Genomic DNA, 16010 nt, shown 5'->3' with positions numbered 1-16010 from the left:
TTACTGTGAAAAGCCCCTAGTCGCCACATTCCGGCGCCTGTCCGGGGAGGCTGGTACGGGAACATGAACAAGAAAGACAGAGATCTTTTCTAAATCTGTCATATGAATTGTAAGTTTTCAAGCAATTTCCAAAAAGTGCATGACTTTCGGAAATTGTGGGTGTTGGCAATTCCATAACAGAGTTGTCAAAAGGGTTGTGTTCTGTTGTCTTGCGGGTTCAATTCCCGTACCAGCTTACCCGAACAGGCGCCGGAATGTGGCGACTGAGGGCTTTTCACAGTAACTTCATACTTGTGACAATAAAAGGTTATTATTATCACCACATCCCCCTTCCTTTGGAGATGTCAACATTTTATCAGTGTGTTGTGGGTCGTCTGCAGAGACGTCCCATGTCAGCTTCCGAGGGGCTGCGTGGTGGTGGTTAAGTCAGCACCTTCAACGACCAGCTGCAGAGCCTCGCCCTCTGATATCTGGGTAGGATTAGCATCCTCAGCACTGGGCACTGCCCTTTCGTCTTGTGCTTGAGCCCCAGGTGATGGCTCCTCTTCACTTCAGATCACAATGCACACCTCATCTTTTTCAGATAGCCCAGGTGGGGACTCGTCCTCATTGTATGATTGTACATCCAATACCATGGAACTGCATCCAGATTCAGTATCAATTGTCGCTATGGCACTGCATACAGACACAGGCCATGGTTCATCCTGGTCATGGGTTATTATGTACGTATCATCCGTCACCGTGGAACTGCATACGGATGCCATCATTTGTTATTTGAACTCCTCCTGCGGTGGAATGGTCTCACGTCTTGGCGAGTCCATTACCAGAACTTCTTCATAGAATTTACAGTGCAGAAGGAGGCCTTTCGGCCCATCGAATCTGCACCGGCCCTTCGAAAGAGCACCCCACCCAAGCCCACACCCCCACCCCATCCCCATAACCCAGTAACCCCACCCAACACGAAGGACAATTTTGGACACCAAGGGCAATTTAGCATGGCCAATCCACCTAACCTGCACATCTTTGGACAGTGGGAGGAAACCGGAGCACCCGGAGGAAACCCACGCACACACGGGGAGGATGTGCAGACTCCGCACAGACAGTGACCCAGTGGGGAATCGAACCTGGGACCCTGTAGCTGTGAAGCAATTGTGCTAACCACTGTGCCACCATGCTGCACACTTCATGGGGCTGCGATGGTTTCCCTTATGCTTCTGGAGCTAGTTTCTCCAGAATTGGCACAATATTTTCTGTTTACAGTTGGTTCGGAGCTATATCAGTTTGGTCTGAGGTGTCTGCTGATGCAATCTTGCTGTGCATTTCTACGTGTATCATCTCAGAGTATTCGCACCTCTCGGTGTCCGGCACAGGCTGAGTGTCCCTTGTGATCACCTCGTCATTCCCGCCAAACCATCGACATAGCGCTGCAGAGGTCCCTCACCGAGTTTGCCATCTCTTCCGCAAACAGCTTTATTAGCGTTTCATATTAGTCCAGCTCCTGCTCATCATCCAAACCTTTGCTTACTTCTTTGTCTTCATAGTGTTTGTAGGATTCATCAAGGTAATCATCTTCAGAGTCAGTGTCATCAACAAAGACTTTGCCTGTAAAATACGACATTGCACATCGAATGAAGGGTTCGACCAACTTCAAAGTCAGCAGCGAGTCTTGCTGCGGAATATATATTTCACATATCATGCTGCGGACCATTTGGAGGACTGAGGAAGTTAAAGAATGAGTCATTTGGTGCAGTTTTCGTAACCGTTTAGCGAGTACTCCGACCATTTTGCTTCGGCTTCATTTTAATGGTCTTCAGTGTGACATTGTTTCCTTTCTTCCAGTCGATCTGGCTCACAGCGTATCCCGAGATTTCTGGTTCATCACAAAATGAGAAGTCCCACTCGTCAGGCTGAAATTCCAGCTGATAAGTTTTCGTAATTACCTCATTTGTAAAATACTCATTTGGTTCAAACATAAGCTCCAGAGTGAAGCTCGTCGGCTGGGTGCGCTCTGAACATTTAACCTTCGCATATTGTAGATGCTTTAATATGGGCTCACCATGTTCCTGTATCATGCCACTGACTATATATGCCTTCTCGAAGACAGCTAACCAGAAGCCTGGAATTCCCTTTGGCTCTTCCAGCACCTCACTGGGGTGGCACGGTGGCACAGTGGCTAGCACTGTTGCTTCACAGTGCCAGGGTCCCAAGTTCTATTCCCGACTTGGGTCACCCTGTGTGGAGTGTCCGCGTGCTCCGGTTTCCTCCCACAAGTCCCGAAAGTCGTGCTGTTAGGCGAATTGGACATTCTGAATTCTCCCTCAGTGTACCCGAACAGGCGCCGGAGTGTGGCGACTAGGGGCTTTTCACAGTAACTTCATTGCAGTGTTAATGTCAGCCTACTTGTGACAATAAAGATTATTATTATTTGTCATCTTTCGCCTGGACTTGCTTCTCATCGAGTGAGTGAACCAGCATATTTTGTTGCGAGTCGCAGTAACTGTCTGGCCACTTGCTGTCTGAACCATCCAGCCACTCACGACTATTCAGAAGGATTTCTACACTCATTTCGGTTGGACCGCTCTGACCCTTTTCTGAAATTAGATCAATAAAGAACTGCTCTTCTCGAGGCATCTCTTCCACTGTATGAACTGCTCTGATTTGGTCCACTGAAGTTGCGAAAAACATTGTTTTGCAAAGTGATCCGTTCGGTCGCACCAGGAACATACTTTTCCACTTGCTGGACATTACCGTGGGCCATGCCGGTTGCCACATTTCTGGCATAAGATGGCGGACTCAGTCAGCGACTTAAAATGGCCGCCCGCACTGAGTCCACCTTTCTTATTGATCTGCGTCACAGTGCTGATGGCGCTGGCTTCTTCCTCCATGTTGGAGCCAAAATATTTCGAGCTGGGTGTGCTGACTTGCTGGGCAGCTAACTCACTCACATGACAAATCTTAATTGTTTTTTCCAATATCAAATCTTCTTCCCACAGCAATTTCTCACGGAGCTTGTCGTTTGATATGCCAAATACTATTTGGTCGCGGATCATTGGAGATTTGAGATTACTGAATTTGCAGGACTGAGCCTCCAGCTTCAAGTCAGTGACAATACTATCAAAAGATTCGCCTGGTTTCTGGGTACACATGCGAAAAAGAGATCTTTCAAATGTTTCATTCTTTTTTGGGAGAGCAATGCCGATCGGGGTACTCTACCACTTGATCGTATCCCTTGCTTTCCTCTTCACTATCGAAAGCAAATGAATTGTAGATTTTGGTTGCTTGTGTACCTTCCACTCTGAACAGCAACGCAATTCGCCTCTCGTCAGGCTGTGCCTGCAGGCCAAGGGCGGAAACATTGAACTTAAATGGCTAAAATAGATGACAAAGGGTCATCTGGACTCGAAACGTTAGCTCTTTTCTCTCCTTACAGATGCTGCCAGACCTGCTGAGATTTTCTAGCATTTTCTTTTTGGAACTGAAACTGCTGTTCGAAACGCGCCAGTTTTCGTCTACGTTACCCGATACTTGAAGCTGGTGGGGTGCCTTTAAACTCTCCAGGTTGAGCTTTACCATCTTTTATTGCATTGAGTCGCCACAGGCCATAGCTTACCGGGTCGGTTGAAAAACCTTTTTTTTTTGTTTCGTTTTTCAGCCGGCTTTCCTTTGCCTTTTCTGCTGTCTCCTTAAATGTTCAATACACCTGGTACCATGCTGTGTTCTGTTGTCTTACTGTTGCAATGATGCTCACAGAACTACTGATGGCTTTCTTAGAATGATTTATTGATTAACACGTGGAAGGATAACATGGGCAGCACGGTAGCATGGTGGTTAGCATAAATGCTTCACAGCTCCAGGGTCCCAGGTTCGATTCCCGGCTGGGTCACTGTCTGTGCGGAGTCTGCATGTCCTTCCCGTGTGTGCGTGGGTTTCCTCCGGGTGCTCCGGTTTCCTCCCACAGTCCAAAGATGTGCGGGTTAGGTGGATTGGCCATGCTAAATTGCCCTTAGTGTCCTAAAAAGTAAGGTTGGGGGGGGTTGTTGGGTTACGGGTATAGGGTGGATACGTGGGTTTGAGTAGGGTGATCATTGCTCGGCACAACATCGAGGGCCGAAGGGCCTGTTCTGTGCTGTACTGTTCTATGTTCTATACAGACTAGGTTACTCTGGAACTACCCAATGTGCAACTGTCCTTGTGTACGCCTTACTACCAACTGGTGAGTCTGCCACATCACGTGACCAAGGTCTAACGCCACCAGCTGGTTGGAGGTCACATTGCTAACGGAGTACAATCTTATTCACAGACATATCACCACAAGAAGGACTTCCGAAGAGCATAATGGTGGGCATCATGTCTCACCATTACCTGCGAAAGTATAAAAGGTGAAATGCATGTTCAACAAAATCTGAGTACAGTATTCGACAAATGGAATTGGAAAAGGGAAAGTATTCTACCATTTGATCATTATTTACTGCAAATTATCGATCCTGAAAATCGGTGACACCCGTCACCCCCCAACAATCTCCCGTGCTGCTAGACACCCTAAGGTTAATACATTCATGAATTATGTGTGGATGCTCAATGCGATATGGGCACATGTTGACCACCCACCACAGCGCATGCCTGGAATCCAAAATCCACCCCAAGTCTCCGACACAACGGTCAGTGCTGAAGATATTCTCGGAGTGACTTGAGCAGTGTGACTCTGCCCAAAGGATTTTAAACTTCCGCATGTGCGCGAGTTGGGACTTCGTCGGGATTCTGCAGCTGTGAATGTCTCAACATTTGTTTTTTATAAATTTAGAGTACCCAATTCTTTAATTCCCAATTAAGTGGCAATTTAGCGTGGCCAATCCACCTACCCTGCGCATCTTTTTGGGTTGTGGGAGCGAAACCCACGCAAACACGGGGAGAATGTGCAAACTCCACACGGACAGTGACCCAGAGTCGGGATCGAACCTGGGGCCTCGGTGCCGTGAGGCAGCAGTGCTAACCACTGCGCCACCGTGCTGCCCTGTGGATGTCTCAACATGAGCTGCCGTTGCTGTGAGAGGATCTGGGCTGATAAGTCTGTTCCACTCACTCGGAAAATGCTGCCTGTATTGCTGAGGTTTCTGACATTTTCTGCTTTTATTTCTGCTGCCCGCTTACCAACAAAGCAGCTTCACAAATACGCGTGATTATATAGAAGTTAGAGTACTAAATCAGGCCTTTCAATCCAAGTGGTCCAACTCCTCTCATCCTATCAATTCTCATGTCCTTCATTTCTCATGTCCTTATCGTGTGTTCCCTTAAACGTGAAGCAAATGTATTTGTTTTAACAACTCCACGTAGCAGGAACGTCCCTACATTCTAACTACCCTGGTAAAAAATTCTCTCCCAAATTCCTTATTGGCAATTCTCTTAAATTTACTGTCCCAAGTTTCAGAATTTGAGTAGAAGTAGAAGACTTTCAAGTAGAACATAGAACATAGAACAGTACAGCACAGAACAGGCCCTTCGGCCCTCGATGTTGTGCCGAGCAATGATCACCCTACTTAAACCCACGTAACCCGTATCCCAACAATCCCCCCATTAACCTTACACTACGGGCAATTTAGCATGGCCAATCCACCTAACCCGCACATCTTTGGACTGTGGGAGGAAACCGGAGCACCCGGAGGAAACCCACGCACACACGGGGAGGACGTGCAGACTCCACACAGACAGTGACCCAGGCGGGAATCGAACCTGGGACCACTGGAGCTGTGAAGCATTGATGCTAACCACCATGCTACCGTGAGGCCCTAAAGTAGAAACACCTTCTTCATGTCTCCCCATCAAACCTACTCATAATGTTAAATTTCCCTCTAACGAGTCACCCCTCAGCCTCTCTTTTCTGGAGACAATAGCCTCACCCGGTTCAATCTTTACTGACCGGTTATAACTTCTCAGTTCTGGTTTCATCCTTGTGAATCGATGTTGCATCTTCTCAAGTGCCTCTCTTGTTTATTTATTGTGATACACAGTACAGTACAGCAGGTGGCAGAATGCGTATTTACTCTGGATTTATTCCTGAGTTCATTACATAACAGGAATGCAGTGCGATGCTCAGAATGCTGTACAAAGGTAATGAAACTGACAGCATTAGTTGTTATGAAATTGATTCTAGGTGGTGTCATAATACCACTAAACCAGCTAAACCAGCTAAACGAGCTAAACCAGGGGCTGGTTTAGCTCACTGAGTTAAATCGCTGGCTTTTAAAGCAGACCAAGCAGGCCAGCAGCACGGTTCGATTCCCGTACCAGCCTCCCCGAACAGGCGCCGGAATGTGGCGACTAGGGGCTTTTCACAGTAACTTCATTGAAGCCTACTCGTGACAATAAGCGATTTTCATTTCATTTCAATATACATCAGTATATCATGGTGCAGACACACACTGATGGACACACACGGGGACCAATCAACATGGACAAACACCGCAGCCAATCACCAGTTAGAATACGCACACTATAAAGGCAGAGGGCACCACGGTTCCCGCTCATTCTGGGTGCTGCCTCTCAGTGTAACAGGAACTCATCCAGCCCAGCACAGACTCACACCACGTGCTGAGAGAATCAACTGGTTCAGACAAGGCTTAGGTCTCTAGTTAGGGGCTGGTTTAGCTCACTGAGCTAAATCGCTGGCTTTTAAAGCAGGCCAGCAGCACAGTTCGATTCCCGTACCAGCCTCCCTGGACAGATGCCGGAATGTGGAGACTATGGGGCATTTCACAGTAACTTCACTGAAGCCTACTCGTGACAATAAGCGATTTTCATTTCATTTCATTTTTCATTTCGTTAAGTTAGCATCATTTAGACCGACAGTCATCGTGTGTTAGTTAGTTAGAAGTAGTTAATAATTGAGTTGAACCTTCATCAGTGTTGGAAGTGTCTGTTCATCTCTCAAGTCTACACTAGCCAACACTTCAGGTGGGGTTTGATTATAATTACAACCAGTGGTTATAAACAGGTTTCTTGCAATTCACATAATCAGATTGAGATCATAGAATCATAGCCAGTGCAGAAAAAGGCCATTCGACCCAAGGAATCTGCACTGAGCCTCAGGAAGAGCAGCCTATCTCGGCCCACTACCCCGCCCTACCCCCATGACCCACCTAACCGTTGGACACTATGGGGTATTTTAACACGGCCAATCCACCTCACCTGCATGTCTTTGGACTGAGGGAGGAAACTGAAGCACCGGGAGGAAACCCACGCAGACATGGGAAGAACATACAAATTCCACACAGACAATTGCCCAAGGTCGGAATCGAACCGAGGTCAATGGTGCTGTGAGGCACCAGTGCTAACCACTGAGCCACCGTGTTACCCCCAGGTTTAATTGAAATAGCATTTGATAAACAAATGAAGAAATTTGATTTAAAAAGCGAACACTGATGTCTCTGCTTAAAGGTTTTCTGCACAATTTTGGACAGTGCATTACATTTGTATCAATAGTTTTCATTTACAAGCTACTATTTGGTCTGGTTACACTTTATTAAAAGATTAATATCTACTATTTGCTTTCCTGAGACTAATGTCTGTGGTGGGTAGGTTGTCAGAAGGTATTCTGAGAGACAGGATCTACAGGCATTTAGAGCGGCAAGGACTGGTTAGGGACAGTCAGCATGGCTTTGTGATCATATCTCACAAATTTGATTGAGTTTTTTGAAGAGGTAACCAAGAAGGTAGATGAGGGCAGTGCAGTCAACGTAGTCTACATGGACTTTAGCAAGGCCATTGACAAGGTACCTCATGCTGGGTTGTTGCATAAGGGATCCAGGGTGAGATAGCTAATTGGATACAAACTTGGCTTGATAACAGAAGGTGGTTGGAGAGGGTTGTTTTTCAAACTGGAGGCCTGTGACCAGCGGTGTGTCTCCGGGATCGGTACTGGGTCCACTGTTACTTGTTATTTATATTAATGATTTGGATGAGCATTTAGGAGGCATGGTTAGTAAGTTTTCAGAGGACACCAAGATTGGTGGCATACTGGACAGTGAAGAAGGTTATCTAGGATTGCAACGGCTTCTTGATCAATTGGGCCAGTCGGCCGGTGAATGGCAGATGTAGTTTAATTTAGATAAATGTGAGGCGATGCATTTAGATAGGTCGAATTGGAGCAGGACTTACTCAGTTAATGGTAGGGTGTTGGGAGAGTTAGAGAACAAAGAGATCCAGGAGTACAGGTTCATGGCTCCTTGAAAATGGAGTCACAGGTGGACAGAGTGGTGAAGAAGGCATTTGACATGCTTGGTTTCACTGGTCAGAACATTGACTACAGGAGTCGGGATGTCGTGTTGAAGTTGTATAACACCATGTACAGTTCTGGTCATCCTATTAAAGAAAGGATATTATTAAACTGGAAATAGTGCAGAAAGGATTTACTAGGATGCTATCACGACTTGATGGTTTGAGCTGTAAGGTGAGGCTGGATAGACTAGGACTTTTTTTCCCTGGAGTGTAGAAGACTTGGGGGTGACCTTAGAACATAGAACATGCAGTGCAGAAGGAGGCCATTCGGCTCATTGAGTCTGCACCGACCTACTTAAACCGTCACTTCCACCCTATCCCCGTAACCCAATAACCCCGCCTGACCTTTTTTGGTCACTATGGGCAATTTATCATGGCCAATCCACCTAATCTGCACGTCTTTGGACTGTGAAAGGAAACCGGAGCACCCGGAGGAAACCCACGCAGACACAGGGAGAACGTGCAGACTCCGCAGACAGTGACCCAGTGGGGAATCGAACCTGGGACCCTGACTCGATGATAAACAGCAAAATTTCTCGACATACACTATGTAAAACCCCAAGTGTATGTAAAATTTCAACAGGAATATTTAAAGCACAGTGCTCTCCCAGTGTTGAGCCTGCAATCAAAGCCACAAACATGGCTTAACTGTTTATTTATCTTGTTAGATGTGTGCGTGTGAGCTTTGGCACTTGGCTGCATGACAATCGCGATTGCTCAAGAAAAGTGAGTGCTTTGGTAAATAAGATTATGAATGCAAGGTTGTTCGTTTGTTCTTATTTTCCATAGAGGTTCAGGTAGTATATTATAGCAGGAATATCTGTTGTAGTTCAGAGTAGTGAACGCTATTGATTGGATATAATTGAGCAAAAGGGAACCTCGGAGCACATGCCATTTGGATGGCCCATTTCATGCACAACCTTTCGTACTTTACTGAAGATGCATTTGTGTGCGGTGCCTTGTTAGGGTAGGTCAAGAATTTGTTGCAGCATTCAGTTGATCTGGTGAGTAATCAAAGTGGGCAGATGGTAAAGGAGAGCAGCAGAGGGAGAGTATAGGGGAAATTAAGTTGGAATATTGACAGGATGAAAGATTGGAAAGGCCGTGGGGAACGATGCCAGATGTAGTGATAGGATCAGAGCAAATACCTGCTATATTATAGGAGAGACAATTCAGAGGAGGCAGAGTTGGCGGCTGTGTGTAGAGATATCAGGCAGGAGCAGGAATTGCATAAAGAGATATGCTTTTAAGATCTGAGGGTATGAAGGCATCAATTTTGAGAGTTGTTCAGAATATCTAATTTCATATTTCTCGTGCTGTGGAGGCAATACTTTAGTTTACTTTTAGGAGTTGGCAAGATTGCATTTTCTTGCTTTTTGTGTACAAGGCATAACGTTTCACATTGCCGGGTAGATGCCAGCGTTGTAGCTGTACTGGAACAGCCTGACCAGACGTGTGGCAAAGTTCTGGAGCACGTCTTCAGTACTAATGCCAGAATATTGTCAGGCCCACAGCCTTTGCAGTATCCAGTGCCTTCAGACATTTCTTGATATCATGTGGAATGAATCGAATTGGCTAAAGACTGACATCTGTGATGCTGGGGACCACCGGAGGAGACCGAGATGGATCATCCACTCGGCAACTCTGGCTGAAGATTGTTGCAAATGCATCATCCTTGTCTTTTGCATTGATGTACTGGGCTCCCTTGACGACGGGGATAATTATGGAGCCTCCTCCTTCAATTATTTGTTTAATTATCCAGCATTATTCATGGCAGGACTGCAGAGCGTAGATCTAATCTGTTGGCTGTGGGATCATTTCCCTCTAACGCATGCTGTTTTCACTGTTTGGCACGCAGGTAGTCCTGTGTTGAAACTTCATGAGGTTCATTTTTAGATGTTAAAAACAAATTACTGAAACACAAATCTGTGAAGAGAGAAGGGAGCTAACGTTTCGAGCCTGGATGACGGTTTGACCAAGAACCACCCAGACTCAAAACGCTAACTCCCTCTTCACTCCACAGATCCTTTCAGACGTACTGACATTGTCCAGTACTTCCTGTTTTTGTTTCATTTATCGATGTGCTGGTGTTGCTCCTGACATGCCCTCCTTCACTCTTCCTTCAACCAGGGCTGATCCCCATCTTATTAGTAATGGTAAAGTGGGGGATATTCCGGGCCATGAGTTAGATTGGGGTTGAAAACAATTCTGCAGCCCGCAGTGCCGCGAGGATGCCTAGCTTAGATTTGGTCAAGGTGTTTGGTAGTAGAAGATTAGGTTTGTGCATATAGACTGTGTTTCATCTTCAGAAGTTCATGCAAAGAAGAAGGGAGTTGGGAAGAATCACACGAGTCCGATGAATTCGATAGTTGGGCAGAGAATCAATATCCACTTGGAGATGCAAGATTTGATCAGCAATAGTCAGCATGGCTTTGTCAGAGGGCGGTCATGCCCAACAAATTTGATTGACTATTTTGAGGAGGTGAACAGGTGTGCAGATGAGGTAGTTCAGTTGATGTTGTTTGTATGGATTTCAGCAAAGCCTTTGCCAATGTGAGACTTATAAAGAAGGCAAAGCATATGGGATACAGGGTAATTGGATAAGGTAGATTCAAAATTTGCTTAATTGTAGGAGACAGAGGATGATGACAGAAGGCTATTTTAGTGACGGGAAGCTACTGTCCAGTGTCGTACCACAGGATTCTGTGCTGGGTCTCCTATTATTTATCATTTATATAAATTACATAGATGGGCGGCATGTGGCGCAGTGGTTAGCAATGGGACAGCGGCGCTGAGGACCCAGGTTCGAATCCTGGCCCTGGGTCACTGTCTGTGTGGAGTTTGCACATTCTCCCCGTGTCTACGTGGGTTTCACCCCCACAACGCAAAAGATATGCAGGTTCGGTGGATTGGCCACACTAAATTGCCCCTTAATTGGAAAAAAAATAATTGGGTACTCTGGTACCTGGATGAGCACTTGGCATGTCATAGTATTCAAGGCAATGGGCCAAGTGCTGGCAAATGGGATTAGGTAGACAGGTCAAATGTTTTTCATGTGTCGGTGCAGACTCGATGGGCTGAAGTGCCTCTTCTGCACTGTGTTTTTCTGTGATTCTGTAACTGTTATTTGTAAAGCAATTTATTTGTTGCTAACGTGGTTAATCCTGTTTTTAACACAAAAGCTACTGGTCAGTGTTATCGCTCCTGTGGTGCAATCACCTTTCCGCACAGTTTTATTAATTGAAAATAGTTGGGTTCTCATCCGGCATCCTAACATACATCATTGTGGGAGCATAGTTCCCAGACGGATTTGCAGTGGTTCAAAAAGGCCTCAGCCTACATTCCCACGGCAACGAGGGATGTGCATTAACACAACCCTGTTAGCATAATCCTCAGGAAAAATGTTTTAAAAATCTGGCCTGGAGTGTGCCAGCCTCACTTTAGCTGACAATGATGTGAAGAGGAGAAGGAAAATCGAACCAATTAGTGTTTAACTTGATGCTAGAACACTGAGGGGTATGTTCCAGATCTGACACAGTTATATAGGATGATACCATTTCTCATGTTCCTTATGAACATACGTACAAGGAGCAGGATTAGGCTGTTCAACCCCGAGAACCTACTCCGCCATTTAATACGATCATGGCTGATCTGATAGGAACCTCAAATTTACATCCCGCCTTCCCCCGATAATCTATCACCCCCTTGCTTACCAAGAATCTATCTACCCTCCGCCTTAAAAATATTCAAAGACGAAGGCAGCAAGGTGGTGCAGTGGTTCGCACTGCTGCCTCACGGAGCCGAGGTCCCAGGTTCGATCCCGGCTCTGGGTCACTGTCCATGTGGAATTTGCTCATTCTCCCCGTGTTTGCGTGGGTTTCGCCCCCACAACCCAAAAGGTGTGCAGGGTAGGTGAATTTGGCCACACTAAATTTCCCCTAAATTGGAAAGGATGAATTGGGTACTCTAAATTCATTTTTTTTAATTTAAAAAATATATTCAAAGAACAAAGAAAGAACAAAGAAAAATTACAGCACAGGAACGGGCCCTTTGGCACTTCAAGCCTGCACCAATTCAGATCCTCTATCTAAAACTGTCTCCTATTTTCTAAGGATCTGTATCCCTTTGCTCCCTGCCCATTAATTTATCTGTCTAGATACATCATAAATGACACTATTTTGCCCGCCTCTACCACCTTCGCCGGCAATGCATTTCAAAATTCAAAGACTGTTTCCACCACCTTTTGAGGAAGAGAGTAATAATAATAATAATAATAACCTTTTATTGTCACAAGGATGAAGTTACTGTGAAACGCCACTAGTCGCCACATTCCGGCGCCTGTTCGGGTACGCTGGCACGGAAATTGAACCCACGCTGCTGGCCTTGTTCTGCATCACAAACCAGCTGTCTAGCCCACTAAGCTAAACCAGCCCTTCTGAAGAACCAGAGTTCGGAAGGTACAGCCCTCAGAGAAGAAAATTCACCTCATCTCTGTTTTAAATAATCTTTTTTGTCATCTTTATTAGTGTCGCAAGCAGGCTTACATAACACTGCAATGAAGTTACTGTGAAAAGCACTTAGTTGTCTCATTCCGGCACCTGTTCGGTTACACAGAGGGAGAATTCAGAATGCGCAATTCAACTAACAGCATGCCTTCTGGGACTTGTGGGAGGAAACTGGAGCACCCGGAGGAAACCCACGCAGACACGGGGAGAAAGTGCACACTCCGCACAGACAGTGACCCAAGCCCCGGGTCCCTGGGGCTGTGAAGCAACAATCCTACCCACTGTGCTACCATGCCACGCCTTATTTCTAAACAGTGAACATATTTGTCATAGAGTCATAGAGGTTTACAGCATGAAAACAGGCCCCTCGGCCCAACTTGTCCATGCCGCCCAGTTTTTAACCACTAAGCTAGTCCCAATTGCCCATATCCCTCTCTATCCATCTTTCCCATATAACTGTCTAAATGCTTTTTAAAAGACAAAATTATACCCACCTCTACTACGTACTGCCTCTGACACTCACCGCCCTCTGTGTGAAATAATTGCCCTTCTGGACCCTTTTGTATCTCCGCCCCCTCACCTTAAACCTATGCCATCTAGGTTTAGACTTCCCTACCTTTTGGAAAAGATGTTAACTATCTACCTTATCCATACACCTCATTATTTTATAGACCTGGGGCAGCAGGTCTATCGAGTCAAGGTACTGCCTATCTCGGTGCTTTCAATTTTGACTATTGCATTGCCAATTTCAACCATAACCTTGGTCTTTTCCTCAAAATTACAACCAAGAATAACATCTAGATTAGATTAACTATGTCAAGAGGCATGACCAGTGGCTTAAGTAACGTCTGAAAGTCCAAAAGCATCAATCCGAAGCTAAAAAAAAAAGTTTCTTACAGTCACTAGTGCGGAACGTTACCCGTGTGGATGCGAGAGTTGGAAAAGACAAGGAGGATAAGAGGAGAGTAAGCAGCTTCTGACATTTGGGTATGGCGGCGGATGCTCAGAATCAGTTGGATGGACAGAAAGAGAAGTTCATGAATCAAAAGGGCTGAGTGCAATTAGAGAGAGAAAGTCAGACAAATATGGACATTGGTTGGATACGAAGACCTGACAGGTTTGCCCTGGCAACAATTGAAGGAGGTACTGAGGGTAAAATCAGAAGACGACAAATCGGAGTGGTGGAAACCATTGAGATGTGGGCTGAGGGAAGCACAAAGGAAGCCAGAGAAGAAGTAAAACAATATCAACGGTGAAAACAAATAGACAAACCACCGCACAAACAAACAAACATAGAGAAACGAGTTCAGATAACTGGCAAAATGATTCAGGGGAAGAAAAGAGAAAACTTTATTTTTAAACTCAGCAAGTTGTTACCATCTGGAATGCACCACCTGACAGACTGGAGGAAGCAGGTTCAAGAATAACTTTCAAGAGGTTATTGGACATTTATATGAAAATAGTTTATGGCATGGGGGATGGAGCGTAATTGTATGGGAGCCTTGGTACCACTGTACAGGGTGTTGGTGAAGCTAAATTGCTTTTTTTCCCCGATTAAGCGGCAATTTAGCGTGGCCAATCCACCTACCCTGCACATAAGAACATAAGAACTAGGAGCAGGAGTAGGCCATCTGGCCCCTCGAGCCTGCTCCGCCATTCAATTAGATCATGGCTGATCTTTTGTGGACTCAGCTCCCCTTTCCGGCCCGAACACCATAACCCTTAATCCCTTTATTCTTCAAAAAACTATCTATCTTTACCTTAAAAACATGTAATGAAGGAGCCTCAACTGCTTCACTGGGCAAGGAATTCCATAGATTCACAACCCTTTGGGTGAAGAAGTTCCTCCTAAACTCAGTCCTAAATCTACTTCCCCTTATTTTGAGGCTATGTCCCCTAGTTCTGCTGTCACCCGCCAGTGGAAACAACCTGTCCGCATCTATCCTATCTATTCCCTTCATAATTTTAAATGTTTCTATAAGATCCCCCCTCATCCTTCTAAATTCCAACGAGTACAGTCCCAGTCTACTCAACCTCTCCTCATAATCCAACCCCTTCAGCTCTGGGATCTTTGGGTTGTGGGAGTGAGATACGGACAGTGACCCGCGGCTGGGATCGAACCGGGTCCTCGGTGCAGTGAGGCAGGCATGCTAACCACTGCTATGCTGTGCCGCCCCGCAGGCTGAGTACTGTATACAGCTATGACCTCCTTACCTAAGGAAGGATATACTTGCATGAGAAGAAGTTCAGAGAAGGTTCAATAGGCTCATTCCTGGGCGGAAGGCATCTTCTCATGAGGAAAGTTTCACACTCATTGGGGATTAGAAGCATGAGAGGGATATGATTGAAACATATAAGATTCTAAGGGGTCTGGACAGGGTGGTTGCTGAGAGGATATTTTCTCGTGTAAGGGAATCTGGAACAAGGGCACAATTTAAGGGGTCTCCCACGTAGGATGGAGATGAAGAGGAATTTCTATCCTCGTTAGTCTTTGGAACTCTCTTCCACGGATATCACAGATTCCACAGATATTCAAGACCGAGTTGATTGACACGTGATTCCAAGGCTATGGGATAAAGGGAAAGAAGTGGCATTAAGGCCACGATTAGATCAACCATAGTGGGGTGGCTGCAATTGAATCCATCCTTGAAAGAGTCAGGACAGCCACGATACAGCCTCTGTGCTGTAGGGGTCTATGAGAAGACAGATGGGTCAGCATCTAATGTCTCACCTGAAATATTATAACCCAGCAAATTTCACCAATAGGTCAGAGTGCAAAGCTGACTGTAAACAGCAAATCTCTGATCGATAATATGTTGCAATTTGACATATAACAGTAATTGAAAAGTATCCCCTTACCCAGACAAAATCTGTACACCAATATTGGGTGCCTCTGCTGTCTGCACAAGAGAGTAGACATGAGCAAACGTATCTTCGAACCAGCGTTTCTGACGATGAATTGGTGTCTCTGATTTGAACAAGATCGGATAGTTGTAAAAACTAGAATCACTAAAAACTAATCTAAAGTTAATCAGCAACAAACATACACAGCCAGTATACATTTATTAATGCACAGAAAGGATACCAAAAGTAGAACCAACTATTGCACGGTAGCACAGTGGTTAGCACTGTTGCTTCACAGCACCAGGGTCCCAGGTACGATTCCCGGCTTGATAATAATATGAATTATCATGACTAATAATGTTTATTGGTGTCACAAGTAGGCTTACATTG

General features: G+C 45.5%; 1 protein-coding gene across 7 annotated transcripts in view; it reads right to left on the bottom strand.

Annotated features, from left to right (window-relative positions):
* Nucleotides 1-16010, bottom strand: part of ddo (D-aspartate oxidase) — a 216476-nt gene that overhangs the window by 89051 nt on the left and 111415 nt on the right. For all 7 annotated transcript variants that reach the window (XM_038799172.1, XM_038799170.1, XM_038799168.1 and 4 more), the window contains exon 3: nucleotides 15636-15744. In XM_038799172.1, coding sequence (XP_038655100.1) covers nucleotides 15636-15744 — 109 coding nt within the window. The remainder of the gene's footprint in view (nucleotides 1-15635; nucleotides 15745-16010) is intronic.

The sequence above is a fragment of the Scyliorhinus canicula genome, chromosome 6, assembly GCF_902713615.1.
Source record: "Scyliorhinus canicula chromosome 6, sScyCan1.1, whole genome shotgun sequence".
Classification (NCBI taxonomy): domain Eukaryota; kingdom Metazoa; phylum Chordata; class Chondrichthyes; order Carcharhiniformes; family Scyliorhinidae; genus Scyliorhinus; species Scyliorhinus canicula.
This window is presented reverse-complemented; position numbering and strand designations above follow the sequence as displayed.